Here is a 25,473-nt window from a genome sequence, read left to right as displayed (position 1 = left end):
TTTCTCCCCCTTGCAAGCATCAGAGAACTGGTGAACCCTTTCCTACCAGCGCTGGCTGGGCCCTTGCTCTGGGCCCATCATGTTGCTCTGGCTGCTTCCCTGCAGCCAAGGAAGAAGGAACACTGTTCCAGCTGGATGAGTGAGCAAGGGAGGGTGGGTGAGAGAGTGAAGGCCGGCCGTGGCAGGAAAAGCTCCAGCCGGGCCATGCCGAGAAATGTGGAGGACTCGGAAGAGGGGGCGGAGCAGAGGCAGAAGCCGAACCTGCTGCCTCTTCCAGGCTTTTGCTGCTGCCGCCAGCTTTCACTCTCTCACCCACCTTCCTTTGCTCACTCATCCGGCTGGAGCAGCGTTCTTTCTTCCCTGGCTGCAGGGAAGCAGCCAGAGCAATATGACGGGCCCGAAGCAAGGGCCCAGCAGGCGCTAGTAGGGAAGGGTTGCAAGGGGGAGAAAAACCACATAACAATTAAAATAATGTTTAGATATACTCCCATTTCCCTGCGAAACAGTGAGTTCGTGAAAAGCGAACTGCGAAGTAGCGTGGAAACACTGTACCAAAAGAGTATAGGGAAATATGAATACTGCCGCTGCCAAGAAGCTATCTTCAGAAAACTTCCACCATGGAAAAGAGTGCTAACAACTTCAACAGAAATAGTCAGAACATAGGGAAAAACTAGTGAATTTATCAACAGAGAATTGGTTAAATAGCTATAGCACTATTGGAAAAAATAACCTATACATTAAGATTAGCACAAGGAGAGTCTCTCCGGGGAGATAGGGCAGGTTACAAATAAAGTTATGTTGTTGTTATAAAAGAATGACTATTTGAAAATACATGAAAGTTGTTTATTAACTACATGTGCAAAGGAATGGGGTTTTTTGTGTGTCAGGAGCGACTTGAGAAACTGCAAGTCACTTCTGGTGTGAGAGAATTGGCCATCTACAATGACATTGCCCAGGGGACGCCCAGATGTTTGATGTTTTTACCATCCTTATGGGAGGCTTCTCTCATGTCTCCGCATGGAGCTGAAGCTGATAGAGGGAGCTCATCCGCGCTCTCCCCAGGTTGGATTGGAACCTGGCAGCCTTCAGGTCAGCAACCCAACCTTCAAGTCACAAGGCTTTAACCCACTATGCCACCAGGGTCAAAGGAATTGTGAATTTAAACCACCAAATGACCAAGAAAATGATGGATGAACAATTAGAAAAACATACCACAATGACTTTATGTAACAGAGAAAATTAAAATAACTAAAAGCAACAGAACTGACAGAGCTGTACTGTATTTGTATAAAACTATGTGACTAATGGGGTGAGGAATATAGATTTGGAAATAGACAATGTAACAATGCAATTGCATTGTGTTTAATGTTTTGTTTCATTAAACAAAATTAAAAATTAAAGAAAAGAAACTTAAATATTCCTAGATAAGTGTTCTCTCAGTTAAAAAATAGCAATTTCTTTATTAGCAGTTTTTCCTGTAGACTTTAAAGAGAACTTACTTGCTCCTCAGCTACAAGCAAGGGATGCGTGGACTCTTCACCTACTGAAGGAAGGCGTGTACTTCCTACAGAAGGGTGCCTGCTGGAAGGGTGGGATGAAGCATCTCCATAGGAAGGATACCTTGGATATCCATTCGGTAAACTCTGCCCACTCACCCCTGGTGCTGTGCAAAGAGAAAATACAATTATCCTGTAAGTTAGTAACATTCCAGAAAATGTGTATTCATCCATTTGAAGGTCATTCCAAACATGTGAACTGAAAAGGAGAAGAAACCCTTTGCAGAACTGTATGTTAGCAAAGCATTACACATTTAAAACAGATGTATTTATATTTGATCTCTAGGACGGTTTGGGAAAAATGCAGGTGTAGCAAAAGATAGTATACTAATTTAAAAACAAGGAAAATGAAGTATGTCGGAAAACCTTGATAGGAAGCAATCCCACTTTCTTGTTTAGATTATAAGATCCTGCAGAAAGCATGCACTTGTTCTGAGGAATGTTTATCAAGAAGTACTGCCTACTTTCCTCTCACTTCCTATGCATAACAAAACGGCAAAATGAGAATTTGGAAAGAGGTCCCCCCAAAGAAGTCCACTTTTTGATCAGCAGCTTCCAAATATTAAAAGCAATTCCATTTTGAGTATTTCTTGACTCCTGGCATTTATTAAGCATATTTACTTCAATATTAATTCTCTGATTGTGGTGTTCATTGTTGCTGCTGCTGCTGCTGCTTGGTGCCCCTATCATGGGCTTTTCTTAGCAGAATTTTCTCAGAGGAGGTCTACCCTTATCCTTTTGAGGCAGAGTGTGTGTGACTTACCCAATGTTACCCAATCGGTTTCCATGTCTGTCTGGGGATTCAAACTCTAGACTCCCAGTGTCCTAATTCAACACTCAAACAACTACACCAGCCTGGCTCTCACAGACATCATTGTGCAGCACCCAAATTACTGGGGCTGCACACCCAGCGACAGCCAATTACCAAAGAATATGCAGAATATGCAGAAATCTTTTTTTCAGAAAGAACTTGTATTTCAAAAATTCAATATTGTGCCAGGAAAAGAAGATAAAATACTCCAATTCCCTTGGAAACATTAACCCCTTGCCCTGCCTTCAGTCCTACCCCACGTTCAATTCCATCTTTCACTATGGCTAAATACTTACTTTGGAAGCAATTACAGGTAATGTAACTGAGGGTCACTACTAAGTAAAATGGATGACACATGATACCGTTCCTCAAATAATCAGATTTTACTTGTTAAAGATTTTGGACACTTAGCCTTCAGATGATTTATACAAAACTACACCCACAAGTACACACGAACCAAACACACATATTAAATTATGGAACTGTTCCCTAAAATGCATACAAAGTGCATAGGTTCTCCTGTACAATATACAGGTAATGGCTTATTTGAATTGTTAAGAGATTTTTTAAAGTACAGTAGTCTCTCACTTATCCAACATAAACAGGCCAACAGAATGTTGGATAAGCGAATCTGTTGGATAATAAGGAGGGATTAAGGAAAAGGCTATTAAACATCAAATTAGGTTATGATTTTACAAACTAAGCACCAAAACATCAGGTTATACAACAAATTTGACAGAAAAAGTAGTTCAATACTCAGTAATGCTATGTAGTAATTACTGTATTTACGAATTTAGCACCAAAATATCATGATGTATTGAAAACATTGACTACAAAAATGCATTGGATAATCCAGAATGTTGGATAAGTGAATGTTGGATAAGTGAGATTCTACTGTATATATATTTGTTTGGCAAGTATTAGATATTTAGAAACTGGGTTTAAAAGAAATCACACTAACAAAGATCAAAATATAAAAATATTTGATACAAATCATTACTCCCCTCTACCCCACAAATATTCTATCACCAACGTAGGCAGCTAAACCGCACATTTGTTAAATAGAATCAGTGTTATTTAAGCAATTTCTGTATGTGACTCATACCGCAATACTATATAAATCTATTCCTTGGTTCTCAGTTAGATGGAGACAGGATTGCAATAAGGCTTAGAAAAAGAGAATGTTTTGTAACTAGGATAAAGAGCAGGCTGAGGACAAAAACAGCCAAGATTCTAGCTCCTTCCACCATTTCTAATGTTTAGGAGGAATCTCTTTTCCTAAGCATGTTGCTCCATGTCTGCAGGTATAGAATTAATGGAGTTTGATGTCACTTTAACTGCCTTGATTCAATACAATGAAATCCTGGGATTTGTAGGCATCAACACTCTTTGGAAGAGACGTCTAAAGGATTTATAAAACTCCAACTCCCATGATTCCATAGAATTCAGTCATGGTAAAGTGATGTCAAACTGGATTATTTCTACAGTAAAGATGCACCCTTAGTCTCTGCAATACGTTTGTTTACAGTTTCAAAATATTATTAATTCTGTCAAAGGGTTTCCAGATCACAATTCAATATTAGCTGTCACTACATGTGAATGAATTCACAAGTAATCATTGTCTACAACAGATGTAATTTCTGGGATAACACTGACCAACACAAATTTTGGTGCCTCAAATGTTAAGACATGTTTCTAAGTGTATCTGACCTGCTGATTCCAACAATGATACCAATTTTCCCCTACCAGCTCTAGTTTTTGAGATACAGCACTTATGTTATCTACTTCCTCATAGAAAAGCATGATAACCATATCTAACAAACTAGAGCTTATGTGGTCTATCCAATGCAATTTTCTGAATTAACACCACAAGTAACCCCAGAAATAAGTCTAAAAACCAAGACACCAAAAAAAAACATTTTTGGTTGTGTTAATTTAAATATACAAAAAGGCATCTGAATTAAGGTCTCACTCTCAATAATCAGACAAGAGAAAATAACTTACTGGTAGGTGTACGAGGTGTTCTTGGAACTTCCATCTCTGTTTGATGTGGATTTCTTTCTACTACTGGCTCTTCTACCACATTTATACTATTATTCTGCATGATCTCTTGCAACATATTAAATAGTTCTTCTGCACGGGCACACTTGAAGGCAAATATTCCTACAACAACACATTAGTTGTTAGATAGTCTTTTGATTATAAAGATAAGCTTTGAATTAATAGATCTTGGTACAGTCCATTTAGGAATAAACCTGTTAATAAAAAGTACTATTACATTTTTAAAAGGTTTTACTCCCTTGAAATCACAAACTTGAAACAAAAGTAAATTAATAAATAAGAATCAGAGAGAAAAATTAGTATGCATTTCAAAAAAACCCGATTTTCTTGGTAAGTAAGGTACAGTTTTACTGCAGTAGAGGTTGTTTGCTCAATTACTCTAACAACATAAAATTCCTGCACAACGAACTAAGAAGGATTTCACACGGGGTTCACAGTCCAGGTGCACATAAAGGTTAAGATAGGAGGGACTATAAAACAGATTGGGTGAAACAGACAAAGCCAATTTGCTTTTGGTCTCAAGGATACACACAGAAACAAAGCAGACAATACCAAGGATGTCCCGCTAGTATTATTCCGCTTTGCCTTTCAACAGCAGAGGGAGCCCAACTTACCATCATCAGCAAAGAAAGAACCAGTGGAGTTGCAGCTTTGGATTATTCTTCCATTGAAAGCATTAAGTTAAAGTTGACATTCTTGTTAACAAGCGTGTGTGTTTTGGTATTGCTGAGCTTTACCTTATCTAACATATTAAAACTCTCAAACACTATTCTAGTTCAGTCTATAAAATTAACTGTGGTAACAAACTATAAAATCTCAAGATGTTAGTTTACTGGCTCTACGTCAAGAAAAGTCTCTGTGTGGTAATGGTGGGGGAAGACGGGGCAATCATAAAACAACTTATTGAGAAGACGGTTTTCTCAAAACCATCCTAGTCTTCATGATGATATCTATATCCAATGCCAGATGTAGTATTGCTTTGTATATCATTTTTTAATATCAACAGGAAGGTAATATGATGTTCATGCTCATATAGAATGTGGACATTCTATAAGTAACTAATTGGCTTCTTCTGTGTGAACATAATGCTAAACATGATAAGGCATTTTGTTTGATCCAGTATGGCTCTTCCTAAGTTCTCAGTGGTACACCAATAATCTTGAAATGCATTGAATCTATGTCCTTTTGCGTTTTTTGTAGATTAAAAGTGTGATTGCAACATACATGATTAGTTTTGCATTGCCACTTAGATCATAGTTAGGGAATGTGCTGGACTGTACTCCCATTGTCCTTCATCACTGGCTATTCTAAGACTGATAGGAGCAGTTCAGAAACAAACAAAATGTTGTTTCTTACCCCAATTCAGACTATTTCCAATTTTAAGAAGCTCTGCTTGGCATTAAAAATTGAAGTTCAAGGTGACATGATATTCAAAAGCGTTCTTGCCATCCACCAGCTGGAGATGACTTCAAGATGTCATCTTGACACCAGATTAACACTTGCTTAAATTGATGCTGGTGATCACTTGATTAAATAATGACCAAAATATTTTTATGACAGTTACTACATCTAGCAATCCTTAATAACACAAACAAACAAACAGCCCTCACACAAGTAGGAAAACATTGTTGCTTACACAACAGGCTGGAGATAAAAAGGATAATTTTGGTAGTTACACTAGACAAGCCATGTAAAACACACTTCCTCCCCCCACCCCCAAGTTAATCATACTTTATGGTGATATAAAATGTAGGTAAATAGGTCTCTAAATACACATACTTCCATTCAGAAGATACCAATCAATAGCTGGGTTTCTAAAGGAATGATTATTCACCAAATAATTTGGCTGACATAATTAGATTTTTTTAATCAATAAAAATATTGAAATATGCCTAAGGTTATAAAAGCATTGACAATTTATACCACTTATTCGTATAATATCATAGTTGTGAATTACACAGTGCCACTATTTCCAATTCCATGAATCAAAACCTGTAAATATCAAATGGTAACAACACTTCATCCATGGTACATGCCTTCAGCAACTGGGATTCAGGAGCCATCTACACTGATCATTTAATGCAGTTTCAAGCCAGAATTGAAGAAAGTAATTTCACTGCGTAGATGATTACATAGGAAATCCTGAGACCAATTTGAGACCCAGATGGTGATTACACAAACAACAGAGCGTGGATGCACATTAAGGATCTTCTTTCACATACTTTTGTAAGTGTTGTCTCTTTACACTGCACACTGACCCCCAATCATCAACCTAGCTAATCCATTTTAAAAAGTACTATATAACAGATTATGGATAGTTAATTTTACTACTTATCCAAACTTTCATACAACTACTGCAATTTATCCAGTAAAATAATTGGTTATTTTCTGACATTGTACAATAAATTCATATAATTATAGTGCAACATACTAAAATAATTAATAAAAGTTCTCTTTGCCCAAATAGATTTTAGGATTGTTTTTTATTCAATAGTAGCACTCTATGCTACAGGGCAAGTTGCTTCTGATCTACCATTTAAGTATGACAAGTGATCAATTGCTTGGATTTTCTAAAATTAACATGATAAATCTTTTGTGTGACCACCACTAGCCATGGCAGCTCTGTTTGTATGTATGAGTTCTGTAATGGGTGCATGAAATATAGACATGTAGCAGTCAAACCAGCACACTGTAATGGAAGACTGAGGTGCATATGGGCCATTTCAAGTTTCCTGTCTGAATCAAAATGAGATATCAGAAAGGCAAGATATACTAAAATAGATTCCATTAAAATAACAAGGGTTTTACTTTTATTTAGTCTACTGTTTCTCAAACTGTGCTCCTCCAGGTGTAATCCCAACCATTTTACCAGCTATTAGGAATTGTAGGAGCTGAAATCCAAAACATCTGGAGGAGCACAGTTTGAGAAACTCTAATTTAGACCAACTAACATTTCTTAATACTAATGCTAATCCAAGCTGTAATATTTACCTATTCCAACTCTTCTGTAGGATCAAACTGCACCAACGCACTTGTCCTACAATACATTTCACTTGCAGGAGTTATTTTCTAAGTTATTTCATATTTAAAAAGAGGCCATTATACATACCTGGCCCAGTTTGACATCTTCGACCACTTTCAAAAGAGAAGAGATTGGAATCATAGCCATATCGCCGGAGACAGAGGTAATGCCATTTAACAGAGTCCCGTTTGCGGGTATACAAGATTAGTTCTGTGTCTGTAAGTTCCATTATACCAGAACCCAATTCATTACCATCATCATCCACATTTATAACCTAAAAAATAAAATAAAATCACCAACTAGTATATATAACACAAATATAGCAATTACTACTTATCATTCATTAAAGGCAAACATGTACCTAATCAAATTCAACTGAATGGATATTTTATATATAAAATCTTTATATAATAAACAAATGAGTCTGATATGATGCAGGATTAATTCACAGTTCAAATGTATTTTATTTTTTCTCTAGGGAAAACCTGAAAGAAGTATATTACCCAAGCACTCAGAGTTACTAATTGCCACAAGCGTTTTCCCCAATCACCTGGTGGTTGATTACATCATCTTTATTTACTTTTGTAAAGCCATAAGTAAAGACAACCCCTAGCCATCCCTTTGGTAATCACAAAAGAAACCTACAGTATTTGTAACATACACATTATGATTAGGTTATTTCTTAATCAGCCTATCAACTGGGAAGCTAAGTCAATATAGAAGAAGAAGAAAAAACAAATCTTTATCCATTCTTACACCTGTGTCTCATTCATCTCATCCCTAAATTAGAAGTTAGCACTCAAAGTGGCAAAGCCCCTCAAAGTTTTACCTTGAATTTGTTTCGATGGTTATCAGGGACTGTTTCTTTATCTGGACAGCTACAACAGCTACCCATGACTTCTTTAGAAGACCATGTGATTGCTAGAGCCAAAGCAAAGAGATTTTAAAGGTGTGAGTGAATAACAAACGTTTTCTATATTTCCAATACAGTACTAAAAAACCCTATTCAGAAAAAAACAATTACAGTATATATCAATGAGGAGACAGTTAATATATGCATATGTGATAGGATATCAGGATTTATTCTAGACTTGCATTTGCTTAGAGTAGATCCATTATAATCAACTGATTTCCTAAATCCAAACTTGTCTGATTGATTTAAATAGGCGTGCTTCAAAGTTCTGTGAGTTCAGAGATTACCACTAGAAGAACTACAATTACAAGCAATCAACCTGTTCTACTTCTTTGTGGGCTCTGTGACTCACACAAATGGAAGACTAGCAAGCTAGTAAACATAGGAGGAAGGAGTATCATTCAACAAAAGATAAAAATACAGTTCTTCTGAAAGCAATCTCTGCTTGAGACCTTATGTCTAGTCTGTAGTGAGAACAGAAAGTTGTAGGCTAATATCATGTGGCAGCTTTAGAAGTGACATACAGGAAAAAAGTCACTGACACCACCATTGCTCTAGTTGAGGAACTTCTCACTTGGGCAGGAGGCTGTTTGCCTACAAATTCATAACAAATAGTTCAGGCAAATGGTAACTAGAATCCATTTAGAAATGTGTTGTGGTGAGACTGTAAGTCCTTTATTGTGGGGTTGCCTTTAGCTACCTGAACTACCTAGCACTGTAGGAAGTTCAAGGGCATTAAGGTGAAGATCTCTTTCATCTGGAGGCCAATAGTTTCAGACAGTGAGACCTTCCTGAAGTAGAACAAGAAGTAGGCAAGAAGCTGGATTGCAACATGCCTGAGGAGGACAAAGAACACAGGCTCTGACATCATGGCCCTCTCCTAGATAAAGGAGTTCAATTGCTATGCTTCTCAAGGATCTTTCCCCCACAGGAGGCACAGCATTTGAAAAATGCAGAAGAAGCTACACAATGACAAGGCTCCTGTACAGGAATGTAAAAATAATGTGAGAATCAAAAGAGAAACCAAAACAAAAACAAAAACTCAAATCCACCCATGACGATCACCAGAGAACAATAACCAAAACACAGAGGAAAAACTCAAAAACTAAGACAATTCATAGTCAAACCACCAAACAGACAATGAAAGAAAAAATTCAAGGCATCTAATCTATGCTACTGCTGCAGCCTACAAAAAAGGAGCACTATGTCAAAAGTGTGTGGGATTACTAGAATGTTCCAAACGATGCACTGCACAGACACAGACAACCCCATTTGTGTGAGTTACAGGCCTCTTCTACACTGCTATATAATACAGATTATCAAAGCGGATAATCCACATTATCTGCTTTGAATTGGATAACATGAGTCTACACTGCCATATATATCGAGTTCAAAGCAGATAATCTGGATTGTATATGGTATATGGATCTACACTAGAAGAGGCTACAGAAACCTTAAAGAACTGATTTGTAGCTGGAGAATTGCTCTTAAATCAATTGAATATATTGGTATATCAAGTAAGGCTGTAGAGTTTGGACAAGGAATTATTTGGAGAAAAGAAATTCTTTGGATTTTTTTTCTGCTAAACTACTTTCCAAATTTGAAACTATCATTTGAACCCACTCAGAAAAGATTTCTAGACTTGCTGAAAAGGAACATTTGGCCAAAGGTAAATACACTCACCTAGATTTGGCCATCAATATTCCCAGCCTCTGGTACAGCATGAGTATTTCTGTCATACTTCAAAACACCATGTTGACCTTCCACATAGTCACGTGACCTAGAAAAGAATGAATAAAAACAAAACTATGATATATATCCCAGAAGGTCCTTTGCAAAGAAAAATTGCTCTAAAGGTAAAATATTTTATGAATGACTGATTTCTGTAGAAGATGAATGTGCATCTTAGTCATGTAATGTTGTCATTTCAAAATGACCTTTGCTTGCTCTCTCTGAACGCAAGCACCCAAATATAAAGAAACAAATACTGGTATTCTATGTGAGAGAAAATGTTAAAGGAAAAATGCCTGAAACCACAGAATCCATTCCTATGACTCCAGGTTAAATATTACTTAATGGAGCATCTCTACCATTTGACAGATTTTCTCAACTTGTCTAACATTGCACAATAGCATACGTACTTATTCCATAAAGATAATACATTTTAATTGTGGGGTTTGGGGGATTTTCTCTTATCAGAATTATGGCTTACCTAGAAATGGCTACTTATTTCAAGTGAGAAGCTAACTGCAAACTGATAAGATATTATCAAGAACTCTTGTGTCCAGAGAAGAATTTGAGTCAAGTTTAAGATTGATCATTTGTCTGACACATGTGCAACTCCCACTAGACAAGCATGTGAATGGCCACCTGAAGCAGTAAAATTATACATGCAGTCAGGTCTGAGTTGGAGGAATGTGCACCTGAAGAAAACTATTATTCTCAGGTCAGGCTTCATGTGCCTAGATCAGGCATTGGCAAACTTTGGCCCTCTAGGTGTTTTGGACTTCAACTCCCACAATTCCTAAGAACCAGTAAGCTGGCTGGAATTTCTGGGAGTTGAAGTCCAAAACACCTGGAGGACTGAAGTTTTCCCATGCCCTGTCTAGATGATCCTTCGCGCTCTTAGAATGGTGCTTATAACTAGGACATTAACAGAAGGATTAAGGAGGCTACACAACATTGTCTTTCTCTTCGGCTTAGAAATTGAGATGAGCACCAACCCCCAGAGTCAGACATGACTGGACTTAACGTCAGGGAAAACCTTTACCTTTTTTAATATAGATAGATAAACACATTGAAACAGACAGCATAGAGCCTGTTAAGACAGCAACCTGACTTCTAGAATGTATATTTCCTTCTTTCTAAACCACTGTTTCTCAACCTGGGGTCCCCAGATGTTTTTGGCCTACAACTCCCAGAAATCCCAACCAGTTTACCAGTTGTTAGGATTTCTGGGAGTTGAAGACCAAAAACATCTGGGAACCTCAGGTTGAGAACCACTGTTCTAAACACTCATTTTTACATTTTATACTTTACTTCCAAGGATATAATGTAAAAGCCTCAAACTTTCTAGGCTTTAAATTTCTACAAAATTTATTATGAAGCGAGAGTACAATAAACTTTGTGTTCTTTGAGACACTGTCTAAATTTAACAGAATTTAACATTAAATCTCAGAGATTTATATTAGCAATGACAAGGCATTAATTATAATGAAGTACTGGTTTTTGTTATAAAAACGAGAAATTTACATTCTGGATAGCATTATGATGGATAGACAACAGATTTACTTTTTACAATGAACAGTATGATTCTTTAAGATCAAGAGCAAACAAAACACTGTAAAACCAAAAGTTTATATTCAGTATAATTTTGATGCCATGGCTAAAAGAGATTGGTGACATGTGGCTTTTCAAGTGGTCCAGCCATGCACTTCCAGCATTCCTCATTACTAACTATGCTGACAAGGGCTGAAAGGAACGAGAGTTCAACTACAGCTAAAGGGATTTTGTCCATTACTAGGTTACAGGACAGGGAAATACAGGGAAAATAAGGTCATTCTTCCAGTTTCTAAATACTGATGACAATGAAGATCATATCAGCAGAACTACTAAAAAAGCCTTGAATTCTAATTTTAAATATTTTGTTTTTCATATATTTAGTTACTTAAAAGTCTAAATATACATGAACCATGCATACTACTAGGATATGATTAAATTGCTGGTTTTTAAAACACCAATTTCTTGCATTAGAAGAGCCAGCAAAACACCAAGCCACAGCTACTACAGTACACTGTTCTTAAACCAGCAAAATAAATGCTTAAGTATGTAAGGCAGAAATAGTGAAGATACAAAATAATTTTTTACTATGCTTCATATATAAGTGCCGCAGTTGTCTGTTTTCAAAAAGAGACGACGTTTGGTTTGGAAGTTTATGAACACATTCTTCAAATACCAGTAATATTAAAGGTCTCAGAAGAGGCAAGACCTTGTTCCCGAACCTTAACATCACCGTTTAATCCTTGGAACAGCTGATAAAAAACCTACACAGTAATTTAGTTCAGCTTGTCTTTTTGAAGAAGAAATTCGACATTCAGATGGAGGACAATTGAAATCATGCAATAGCATTTTGCACTGGTGATAAAGTTGGTATATTCTGGAACTCCCTTTTCATGCTCTTTATCTCTGCTATTTAGCATTCTTCAAATGACTATAGTTCATCTTCTCTAGTCTCATATTACTTCTACACAAAAAGGCATGACTTTAGCAGATGAATGCTTAAAAGCGACATAGGCTAGCAAAACTGGAATGACAAACCATTTCCCACAACAATGAATGGTTTATTTCACATACACAGTTTCTACAAATATCCAGTGATATTGTGACCAGAAACTTAACAGATATTTCCCACTGTGATATCTGGAACACAGCTCTTATATTTTGAAGACCTCGTTATTCAAGGTATGTACACTGCTTTATCTTCAGACCTAAGGCGTCTCTGAAGTCGTCTTCTTCTTCAATCATTTCCGACTCTTTGTGACCTCATGGACCAGTCCACGTCAGAGCTCCCTGTTGGCCGTCGCCGCCCCAATTCCTTCAAGTTTATGCCAATCACTTCAAGGATACCGTGCATCCATCTCGCCCTTGGTCTGCTTCTCTTTCTTTTTCCTTCCATTTTCCCCAGCATCATAATCTTTTCCAAGCTTTCCTGTCTTCTAATGATGTGGCCAACGTACTTCATCTTTGCCTCTAGTATCCTTCCATCTAGTGAGCAGTCAGGCATTATTTCCTGGAGGATGGGCTGGTTGGATCTTCTTGCAGTCCAAGGCACTCTCAGGATTTTCCTCCAGCACCAAAGTTCAAAAGCATCTATCTTCCTTCGCTCAGCCTTCCTTATGGTCCAGTACTCGCATCCATAGGTTAATATGGGGAATACCACTGCTTTCACTATACGGACCTTCGTTGCCAGTGTGATGTCTCTGCTCTTCACTATTTTATCAAGGTTGGCCATTGCTTTCCCCCCAAGAAGTAGATGTCTTCTGATTTCCTGGCTACAGTCTGCATCTGCAGTGATCTTGGCGCCTAGAAATATAAATTCTGTCACTGCCTCCACGTTTTCTCCCTCTATTTGGCATTTATCAATCAGTCTGGTTGCCATGATCTTGGTTTTCTTGATGTTTAACTGAATTCATCTATCATGAACTACTTGCCTCTCTGAACAACAGGAGGTTTCTCCACAGCTAATTTTATTTACATCACCATCTATTATTTTCACATATTCTCATACACAAGACAAGCTACTGTTCCATTATATCTGGCTGAGGTTCTCACTTGCAAACCTAATTGAAGCATAAGAACAGTAACAGGAAAACAATGACAGACATAAAGCACATGCATTTATATCCCCTTTCACCATTTTCTGAGCCCAGTGTGCTACATGCCATGTCACAAATGACTCCAGCGCCGAACTGGAAAGGAAGATGAAATACTTATAGTATCTAAGTATAACTTTATACACTTTCCTTCTAACCCCAGTTATGTTTTGGAAACTATATCGAGCAGCTAAGCACCAGGCTTGTCAGGTGGGATTTTACTAACAACATCTCAGTGGGTCATATGCTGTCTAGGCTGCTTAAATCCTATCTTTAAAGAAAAAATAGAAAAATAATAACAAACTGGAGCAAAACTACAACTTGGAGGTTAGAAAATAAAATTTAGGAAACAGGAATAGCTAGTATAGGTTGAGTATCTCTTACGCTTTGGACCAGAAGTGTTGTGGATTTTGGAATATTGATATCTAGGAGATGGAATCAACATAAGTCTAATTCATTTAAGTTTCATATACATCTCATACACATAACCTGAAAGTCATTTTATACACAGTGTTTCAATCATTTTGTTTACTAAGCATTGTCTGTGCACACTGAACCCCCAGACAGCAAAGAGGTCACTACCTCAGTCACCCATGTGGACGATTACGGATTTTTGCAGTATTTCAGATTTTGTAGTCCCATATAAGGAATGCTCAACCAGTAACATCATCATTCGCAGGGTCAGATCTAAAGATCTGGAGGAAGAAGTGCTATTTGAATGTTCTTTTTCCCAGTGAGAAGATACCATAAAAATCCATGAGCTTCGTAATAGCAATTAATTGTCACAGTTTGAATGAGTCTCTCATCACAGTGCCTTAAAACTAGAAAGGTAGACTCCCATGATAAACTCCAAGGGCTTTGGCTCCTAAGAAAATGAAGCAATAGGGAGCCCCACACAAGCTCCAACAGAATTGTAAGTTGCTCCACACCGCCCACATAGCTTTAAATGCTTGAGTGTGTGTGATTAGGAGGGCTGATGCATGATCACATCAAATTCCTTCCCTCAACTCACAGATCAAAAACTTGCCCTCTCAGCTACATTCTTCTTTAAACAGCCCCTGTTACCCTGGTAACTCAATGCTGCTGACACAGGCAGCTGGTCCATTTAAAGTCAGCCCTAGCTGGCAACTGAAATGTTTGTTCAACCAGTTGGGAATATATTTTCTCAGTTCCCGAGGAGTTGCTGCTTTCTGCTTTCAAATCTCATGAGCAATTTTATTCTCATCACTAGTTACCAACTAAACTTCATTACATGTACCTCTCATACATTTGGCAACATAAACGTAGTGTAAACCTGTAAATAATTTTTAAAGACACTGGAGAAGAAAGGAAGAGTTTTTTAATGAGTGGCTTTATGTACACAGAGATACATTGTCTTCCTTGTAAACTTACACTATCAACTGCTGTAAATATGCTACTATATCCATAAACCCTTGGAGTTATTAAACATTAATGGAACTTTTCTGTAAACTTCATCAGAGCCCTTAGTGCTCACAGATTTCTGACAGCCAAGAAAAGCATTTGTTCCGAATTAAAATGAAAGGCATATTTCACAACAAATACCTTTATGTTTACAAAATCATTGTATCACTAAAATGTCAAAAACATGTAAAGCAGAGATGATGGTACGAAAATATGCTTGCACACACAATGGCCAGTGCTTAAGACTAAATGTTTGGACTTTATGTTTCTTTCGCTACATGAAAAAGACTTCTTGGAAGAACTCAAAAGCTCACCATGTTTATGACATTTTAGTAATCCAAAAAAGGTATTTCACTACCCTAAAATTTACTTTTATTAATTGATGCCATGGAAACTTTTTGCTTTTTCATTCCTTATTTTTAGAGCAAGAATTAAAAACTACCAAGGCTCAAAAGGAATCACCCACATTCTCTGCATGAGTCAGTGTTCTGTGCCATCCCCTGATGACTCTGTTAGTAGAGAGTGAATGGATGATTCAAGCACACCTGATGGAGATATGCAACAGAATGACCTATTCCCAGCCAAAGAAGACAGAAAGAAAAGTAAGACTAGAGCAATAAATCAGGCAGTGCCACAGTGGGTGGCCTCTGTGAGAAAGGGGGTAATTTGGTCTTGCAATGATTAATTTTAGTTTGCACTGCACATTATTTGAAACATCTAACCCTGCTTAATAACTACGAAAAATAGTATTGTTTGATATGCTATAAACGTTCTTTTAGTAGACCGCCAAGGGAGCACACCAAAGGCTCACTCACATTCCAAAGCTTTTGTTCTTGATCTCTATTCAACAGAACACGTTTGTATGCATCAAACCAGGAACAACATTTGGTAAAATAAAAACTTCAGTCTGATTAATTTTGATAAAATAAGATTTTTAAAGTTCAGATATCGGGATATTTTTAAGAACCTAAGATGCCTGCTGGATGAGACGAAAGGCCTTCCCTTTGAAACAAGTACTGTATCAGCCATTTCTTTCTCCTTCAAATTGTCTCTGCCCTTACTTCCCACCAGTAGCTTTTGCATTTGCCCATCCTGGAGCTTGGCAGCTGTGGACAAGGAGGCTTTGGACAGGGTGAAAAGGGCAAAAGAACTCCATCTAAAACAGCTCTTGCACCACCATATTATTATTATTATTATTATTATTATTATTAATAATAATAATAATAATAACAATAATAATAAACTTTATTTCTAGGAGTCTAAAAGTTGTCAAATTCTACCTACATATCTTCCCAACATGTGCTCCATACTTTACTTGAGTAGATAAAACTATCTGAGATCCTTATAGGAGAAAAGCAGGATATAAATTAAATAAACAACACACACTACAGTATTTCTGTTGCTAACTGCACTATTTAGTGGATGAGATAATCAAGAGTGTTAAAGCCACAGTATGAGCCAAAAAAAGGTATCCAACTCAATTATGTGGGAGTTGTTTATTAGCAGCAGGGTTTATCTAACTATTTAGAGACATGGGGTACTGCCTATCTAACCTCCAATACTCCTACAAACCAACAGAAGAGTATGTAGATCTTGCAAGGAAACAGACTGAATAGCAAACTAGATGCACCCAGACTAACCTTTAGTGATCTTCTGACTTCATTTCTGATATCTATCTTCCACTCACCAATCCTAGTGGGAATCAATCAGAGCTCATTAACAATGGTAGAGGATTTGTCAATCTAGTTTCAATTAAGCACATGTCTCCTTTGGAAAACAAGGAAAAGACATGCAAAAGATTGTACTATCTACTGAAGCAGGAGTTACGAAACTTCTGCTTTCTAGTTACTTGTTTTATTGGCTGTGAAATGTCTCTACAGTATATCTGAAGGGAGAAAATTCATACCTAGCATGAAACAATCTTCATACTGGGAGCTCTCATACTTTACAATATTTGCATATTAATCTGAACTGTCAATGCAACCAATAAGGAAAGCAAGAAAACAAGCAATAATCTGAACTGGGTGTGACTGACACATGTAACTATTAGTACAGGTTTAAATGGGTATGGTTATTGTAACATTCAGAAATTTACATGTAATCGAATTTCATTGAAACTCATACCAAAAAAGAGCAATTGTCTGTTTTCTTACTTATATTTCCCTAATCTGACGCCACATGAGGGACAGACACTCTTTTCTACTGCAGTGTCATGTTCAATTTAAGTTTCGCTGCTTGTAAACTGACAGTCAAAGCTAGCACGTTTTTCTGCATCTCTTCAACATTAACTATACACACTGCTGAGAAAAAAGTAATTTCTGTAAGGGATAAGAAGGCCATCACATTCCACTGGCTACTGGCATGTTATTTTGCCATCGTTGCACTCAAAGATGTCTTAAGTTAGACTTCAACACTTTAGTTTAAAATAAAGTTCTTTCCATGATATTCCCCTTGCCCTTCTAGAGAGAAAAGGAAAATAATGTTTTTAAAGACCGATAATTAAACCATAATCAATCCAGGAAATATGGGTAATAGAAGAAATGAAATCAATTAAGTCAACAAGGCTAAATACTCTAAGGCAGGCATGGGCAAACTAAGGCCCGGGGATCGGATGCAACCCCCTGGGCACCTACCTCAGGCCCTCCTCATTTTCCCTGTCCTCTTGGCATAAGGAAACGGTGGCCTGCTGCATCCTTATGCCAAAAATATGGGGGAGGAAGACATGTAGCGGCTGAGAGCCATCTGGAGCACTGTTTGTCTTACTCTGCTCCCGGCATAAGGACAGTGTGAGTGACCGTATCTTAATGCCAAGAGGATGACTTGAAGAAGGCACGCAGCAGCTGAGAGCCTTCCAGAGCACACACAGACGCCGCCTGTCTCACCTTCCAAGAGGTGCCAAGAGGACAGCTCAAGGATCGGGGTAGTCGCCATGTGTCCCACCTTCCTCCCAGCATAAGGATGAGACAAGCAGCCCCATCCTTATACTGGGAGGGCAATCTGAGGATGACCCAGGCCCTGCCTTCTCCTGGCCCCATCCTTTCCCCACCCAGCATGTTCCTGGCCCTCTTCCCTCCCAGCTGGGCCCACAATGCCACCTCAAGGCAAAAACGTTTGCCCATGCCTGCTCTGAGGGCACCTCCCAGAACCACCTTCTAGAACACAAAATCATATAATCATAGAGTTGGAAGAGACCACATGGGCTATCTCCAGCCCTCCGCCATGCAGGATAAGCACAATCAAAGTACCCCTGACAGATGGCCATCTAGCCTCTGTTTAAAAGCTTCAAAGGAATGAGCCTCCACCACACATTCAGCCCCAAAAGGTCTATAAGGTAAAGGTTTTCCCCTGACATTAAGTCTTGTAGTGTCTGACTCTGGGGGTTGGTGTTCATCTCCATTTCTAAGCCAAAGAGCCGGTGTTGTCTGTAGACACTTCCAAGGTCATGTGATCAGTATGACTCCATGGAGCGCTGTTACCTTCCCACCGAAGTGGTACCTATTGATCTACTCACATTTGCATGTTTTCGAACTGCTAGGGTGGCAGAAGCTAGGGCTAATAGCAGGAGTTCTCCTCGCTCCCCGGATTCGAATCGCTGACCTTTCGGTCAGCAAGTTCAGCAGCTCAGCAGTTTAACTCAAAAGTTCCATAGTAGCCAAACGGATCAAAAGTTTCAGGAGAATCAACAAAAAAAGAAATCCTTTATTCAGTTCTCCATACAGAGCATCCACCAAGGCAATCAAGACCATTAATCAGATCTGAACTTAACCAGTTTTATCCAATAAAGCCTAGAGTTCTGTTGCCAGTTGGGATTCATATGCTTAAACAAGTCCTAGAATCTCTATGAAACATTCCTCGTGTCAAATGAGTTTGAAGCTATTTTAAATCTATAACGTAACCCTATCTCACAGATCATAGGAGGTCCTCTATTCTTTCCTGTGTCCTATGTTTTGAATGGCTTTATCCTCTTTTCTACACCACTGTGTATTTGTTGTCTGCTGTGTTATTCATGAGCCAAATAAACAGACAGAGGTGAAAGGAGACTTAAAAGCTGTTGTGTAGCAGTGAACATGAGACTGCTAAGGCATAAGGGAAAAGAGCTAAACCTTCAACAACAGTCACACAGTTACTATGATTTACAAATTTGAGGAAAGGAACCTACCTTTAGAAAACAGTTTGAATCAAGGCTACGGGTAGAAAGACCTCAAAGGAAAATTCTTAGTATTCCCGGGAATCACAAACCTGCCGAGGCAGGGATTCTGTACACCTGATGAAGTAGATACATAGATTATACATCCCACTATGACACACTATCCAGGAAGTAAGATGAAGTCACTGCAGCACACTAGGCTAGGGAATTACAGATTTGGTAAGTGTGTGAACTAGTCTTCCATGATGTCAAGTATGAAAAATGTTATCTTATAAGGTGGTTTTGTTTTTGTACTGTCATCATTTTACTATTAATAAATTATGTCTTGTTAATCAATTCAGATGGGCGGGTGCTTGGGTAGGGCATAACATCATCAACCAAGACATTTGGGCTCCATTTCTTCATACCTCGAGATTCATAAAAAACACAAACAAGCCATCAATACTACCAATTCTTTTGCTTCCTCTTACACATAAAGAAACTAACAGGATGGGGGTCCACCTTTGTGATAGCTGGCTCAGGTTGATATGCAAGTTGCTTGCAAACAGCAATTAAGTGCAAAATCCTGAAATGTCCAGCTTCAGCACAAGCTGTGCTTCATTAAAACTAACCTTGCATCAATCCTAATTACTTATTCACTTGCCTTCTCAGTCACATTAACCACATAATCATACCATCCATTCTACCCACACCTCTTCATAGAGGGGGGGCTTCTTCAGCTTATCTGTTGATCATGCCAAATATGTGAAAGGTTAACTTGGCAACAGACATGCAAGAAACAACTTGTCTGAACAAACAGTACTCTTAGAGTACTTTCAGTAAAGACAATTATACTATGTGTTTAAAAAAAGAATCAGCACCACCAAGAAAAGAATTAGCTAGACAATCTTAAAGGATTCCGCATGACTGCCTTCAAGTTGTTAAACTGCTATTCTAAAGCGGTTTTAAACACAGTTTTTAAATTTCTAAGTCTAATGTACCCAACTGACAGAAAAAGTGTGTGGGGGAGCACATGGCTTTGCATGGCACAGAGTTAATCGCCTACAGACCACCGTTAGTAATAAAATAATGTCTAATGAAGATAGTCAAGATTTCAGATACTTTAGAGTCATGTGGAATATCTTTTTTTAAAGAGGAAATTCTCAGGACACTGAAATGAAAGGCAGAAGACAAAGGACTTATTTGTCTCCCACAGGAATGCTTTCATAGTGTTATCTGTTCTGTAGGAAAGCATGGAAAATCAGCCTCAGCAAATTTCTCTGAAAACATGCTGTTTGCATTCTACTGTGTTTTTCTTATAGTCTTCACTGGAAAATCAATTAATTGTTACAGCAGATAATTATATCCGAATTAAAACCGTAATAACCATATTAAAATAGCAACACCATACATAATTTTAGCAAGACAAGAGGAGGAGAGCCCTAGGTGCTCTTAATAAAGGAGGAAAACTTTCAACTAAGTGCAGCCATCTTCCAAGAGAACATGTATAATACTCTGTGAAAAAACATGTTTATCACTCAAATAGGTCTAGTGTTTTAGCTGTATCACAGAATTGCAGGGTTTTTTATTTCCATGTTTAATTTTTTAGAAATTTATCCTCTTTCCTTGGAGACCAAAGACAAGCGATAGAGAAAAATAAAAACAAAACCAAATATTTGAGTAATACATGCAAAGGTTTAGGAATGGCCAGTGTTTTTTAGATTTTGTTTCCTGTTTGCTCTGAAGGTACTATCCTGTGCACCCTGTACCATTTTATCATGACCTTAGGCTTGTTCAGTAAACTATCTGGATTTCATAATAACAACTTTAATCAATTAAATCTTAGTAATTTCATGTTGTGTGGTTTCCGGGCTGTATAGCTGTGCCCTAGCAGCATTTTTTTCTGACATTTTGCCTGCATCTGTAGCTGGTATCTTCAGAACATGGCTATACAGCCCTGAAACCATACAACAACCCAGTGATTCCGGCCGTGAAAACCTTCGACAATAAAAATTTCAGAAATATTTTCTTGTTCTTCAAGATTGTGTCCAACACTAACAGATGCTAACCAGTAGTTCTGTTAAGACTTCCCTTTTAGTAGTAAGACATATTGACCAAACTGTGTTCAATTGAACCCATACAGGTAAAGGTTTGACATTAAAGTCTAGTCAAGCCTGACTCTAGGGGATGGTGCTCATCTCCATTTCTAAGCCGAAGAGCCAGCATTGTTCGTACACGCCTCCGAGGTCATGTGCCTGGCATGACTGCATGGAGCACTGTAACCTTCCTGATGAAGCGGTACCTACTGATCTACTCACATTTGTATGTTTTCAAACTGCTAGGTTGGCAGAATGGGAGCTCACCACGCTCCGCAGATTTCGAACCGCCAACCTTTCGGTCAGCAAGTTCTGCAGCTTAGCGGTTTAACCTGCTGCGTCACCACAGCCCATGCAAGAACATTTTTGAAATTGAGCCTTTTCATAACTGGCTTTTTTTGATATCATTCTGTCTCAGGGATGCTAGCAAAACTGTGAAAAACCTTTGAAAGCACAGTGTAGCCTTTCCCATCATGGTGCCCTCCAAATGTGTTATCTACCTGAGGATTATAGGAGCTGTAATCCAACACATATAGAGAATATGAAGTCAGGAAATGATGGAATAATGGCGAAAATAGATTTAAACTACAGAAAAACAACAACAACAACAACAAAACAACAAAAACAACATTTATATTTATATACTGCTCTATCTCCCATGGGGACTCAGTGCACATGGTAAACATTCAATACCAACATATATCATACAACAGTCCAATAATAAAACAACAGCTTAAGTTTAATAAAAAATTTAAAATGTGTTCTTTAAGTATAAAAACGGTTTCAGATTACTCCTTTGGGTGATTTAACAACCAATGGGCTTAATTCCCAATAGAACAAGATAGCTCTAAGAGCTAGGGTAAGGGCCAAACAGTAAAAATAACATGAAGCCAGGGGCGAAGTGTGAATGGATAGCAGGGAGCATAGGCCAGGATTACATCACTTCAGACCTGCTGAGTAGCTAACAAGGGTTAAACTAGTTAAACTAGCACCCACAAACAAAATCAAAGGAAGTGGGTAAAGCGCAGAACAGGGACTGTATGGTGGCCATGCAGCGTCTAGGGCAGGGGTCCCCAAACTAAGGCCCGGGGGCTGGATGTGGCCCTCCAAGGTCATTTACCTGGCCCCCGCCCTCAATTTTATAATATAATATTTTATATCAGTTTTAATAATATAATATATTGTATATACATATAATATTGATAACAATATTATGTTATACAATATAATACTAATAATAATACCATATAACAATATTAATTATATGTTATATGTTACATATTATATAATAGTATAGTGGTATAGTTCAATATAGTAATATATATAATGCTAATATTGTGCTATGCTAATAATATAATATATTGTACATACAGCTGCTCTGAGTCCCCTTCTAGGTGAGAAGGGTGGGATATAAATGTAGTACATAAATGCAGTAAATAAATAATTAATTTTAGACTTAGGCTTGGCCAAAGTCTGAAATGACTTGAAGGCACACAACAACAACAATCCTAATTAACTTGACTATCTAAACGTTTTTGCCTTGAGGTGGCATTGTGGGCCCGGCTGGGAGGGAAGAGGGCCAGGAACAGTAGCAGGCCCACACTTTCCATTGAAATCCTGAAAGGTTTATGTTGGTTAAAATTGTTTTCATTTTTAAATATTGTATTGTTCTTTTGTTGTTGTTGTTGTTGTTGTTGTTGCACTACAAATAAGACATGTGCAGTATGCATAGGAATTTTTTTGTATTTTTTTTTTCAAATGATAATTCGGCCCCTCAACAGTCTGAAGCATTGTGGACCGGCCCTCTGCTTCAAAAGTTTGAGGACCCTGGTCTAGGGTTTCAGGTTAGTCATTTCCAAAAGCCTGCTGAAACCACCAGGTTTTCAGAGCCCTGCGGAAGGATGCTACTGATGGGGCTTGCCTTATCTCTTTGGGGAGGGTATTCCAGAGGCACGGGGCCACCACAGGGAAGGCCCTCTCCTTCGTCCCGATCAACCGTACCTGGGACGGTGGTGGGAGTGAAAGGAGGGCCTCCCCGGAAGATCTAAGGGTCCGTGCTGGGATATAGAAGGAGATGCGATCGCGAAGATAGGCGTGGCCCAAACAGTTCAAGAGAAAGTGATTCCACCTAAATTTTTTGAAAAACATTTCTGATAGTTATTTGAGCGTTGAATATGCTGCCTTTGAGTGTGATTGATTGTCCTTCTCTGCAGGGTTTTCAAACAGAGGCTATGGCTATCTGATGGAAATGCTTGAACTGGGTGTTCCAGAATGTCAGGCAGTTGGGCTCGATGGCCCTTGGGATCTCTTCCAACAATATAGTTCTATGATTACAAAATAATGTATGTTGTTTGTAGTACACAGAAAAAAATCACAGACAGGCACTACTGTCAAAATTGGATAGGGCTAACTAGATGACAAAGAACTGGCCACTATTTGAAGCAAGACTCAGTCACACTGAACTACAACACTACAAGGAAATGTAGTTAGGGCAGTATGACTGGGCTGGCAGGTCTACAGCCCTGCTTAAAAAAGTCTAGACCTGTTCCTGAGCAGTCTTAAAATGTTTCTCTATTAAACTCTTGGAAATATTTATTTTTTATTTCTCTCCAAAATACATAATGAAGGTTCACAAAATTAATTATCAACACTAAATTATCCATTAACAAACATTGTACACTGGGGGGAAAAAATGTGTTTACAGCAAATTGCTTTAGACTTTTTTAATAACAAAGGAAGGGCATAAATAAATAAATAAACCGTTTCATGTTAGCTTTTTCTTATTTCAAAGTATTCCATTCCTATTCTTACAGGTTTAATTCCCTCCACCCCATCCTTACAAAGAGTATTCAGCCTAAATATCCCAAAGGCACTAGATCCTATCTCATCTTGGAAGCCAAGCCAGGTCAGCCCAGGAGGAACACCATGTGATGACCCATGGGCCTTGTAGTCCTGCTCAGGACATTGTAATCCCTGATGAAGAAGAAAACTTGGGTTTTTTACCTTCCCAGTCAGAACTGGAATCTTCTCAGCCAGATCTTTCCCAGGCAGATCTGGGAACCTTGCACCTGCAAGAAAGTTGTGTCCCAGAAGTATGTCAAACAAACCCAGAGCCCACATCTCCCGTGTTCTTGCGCCGTGAGTTTTGTAAACAACAGAGGGGTTTGGAAGCAGCTTCGCGCAGGAGTGCTAGAATTGCAGCTAAGAATGTAGCCAATTAAGACTGCTTTCCGTGAGAATCTTTAGGGAGTCAAACATCTGGTCCCAGAGTTTAGCTTTCGTTTCTGGTTCCCAGAGAACTGCTTCGGCGAGAAAGTTAGACTCTATATAGGTGTTTTACCCGCGTAGTAACTTCGCGGAGTCAATTCGTCAGCCTCCGGAGCGAGTTGTGTCTGGACAGCGCGCTCCGTTTCAAGCCTCGTTCCTGCTCAAGCCTTGCCCTGCTTTCCAGCCTTCGCTCCAGTTTCCAGCCTTTGTTTACCTACGGACCTTGCTTGTTTTCCAGGACTATACCTTGCCTTGTATCACGGATTTTACCAAGTTATTCCACGGACCTTGTTCTTGTTCCTTGTTACCTTGTTTCACGTTTTAAGCCTTGCTTCAAGTATCAAGTTATTTCCTAGCCTTGCTCAAGTTTATGGACTAAAGGACCTTGTCATCTCCCCTCACTTTGCCTGGCAAAGTGAGTGTTTCGGTTATTGGATTACAACTTTGGAACATAATATTTCATATTGGACATTGCTTTTTTGGACTAATTTTGACCTTTCCTGAAAGGTCTGCTTCTGAACTAACTTTTACATTTATTTTTATTAATCTTATATATTTCCTTAATAAAGATATTAGATAGAATCTGGCCTCTGCGTATGGTTATTGGTGCTCTGTAGCCTGGGTCGTGACAGTTTGACTCCGCCACCCTAAGCACCAATTAACCTCGGCCAGAATGTCTACCGGAACCGTACCTGGGCCGAGCGGCCAGCCGATTACCTACACCATCGACAAGGATGAGGTGGATCGAATCCGTGATAAGCTCAATGCCCAGGATGGAGAAATAAAAGGTTTGAAGGAACGCGGAATCCGTCTACCGGCCATGGCGT

At 38.5% G+C, this 25,473-nt stretch overlaps 2 protein-coding genes across 4 annotated transcripts in view; one reads left to right on the top strand and one right to left on the bottom strand.

The window, feature by feature from the left end:
* The window catches only part of frs2 (fibroblast growth factor receptor substrate 2), a 53,113-nt gene that overhangs the window by 11,682 nt on the left and 15,958 nt on the right, over positions 1-25,473 (bottom strand). The window contains exons 2-7 of one of the 3 annotated variants that reach the window (XM_016995864.2): positions 16,798-16,849; positions 10,047-10,143; positions 8,280-8,371; positions 7,538-7,724; positions 4,372-4,530; positions 1,500-1,663 (exon numbers count right to left, since the gene is read on the bottom strand). In XM_016995864.2, the coding sequence (XP_016851353.2) occupies positions 1,500-1,663; positions 4,372-4,530; positions 7,538-7,724; positions 8,280-8,345 (576 nt within the window). In that variant the 5' untranslated portion in view covers positions 8,346-8,371; positions 10,047-10,143; positions 16,798-16,849. Of the gene's footprint in view, positions 1-1,499; positions 1,664-4,371; positions 4,531-5,042; positions 5,090-7,537; positions 7,725-8,279; positions 8,372-10,046; positions 10,144-16,797; positions 16,850-25,473 lie in introns of those variants that run through there. The other 2 variants (XM_003224616.4, XM_062982606.1) reach the window with 2 other exon arrangements.
* lrrc10 (leucine rich repeat containing 10) overlaps positions 1-25,473 on the top strand; it is a 67,966-nt gene that overhangs the window by 34,924 nt on the left and 7,569 nt on the right. The gene's annotated exons all lie outside the window — the stretch shown is intronic.

The sequence above is a fragment of the Anolis carolinensis genome, chromosome 5, assembly GCF_035594765.1.
Source record: "Anolis carolinensis isolate JA03-04 chromosome 5, rAnoCar3.1.pri, whole genome shotgun sequence".
Classification (NCBI taxonomy): domain Eukaryota; kingdom Metazoa; phylum Chordata; class Lepidosauria; order Squamata; family Dactyloidae; genus Anolis; species Anolis carolinensis.
Note: the sequence above shows the minus strand (reverse complement) of the source record. Positions and strands in the feature narration are given on the sequence as shown.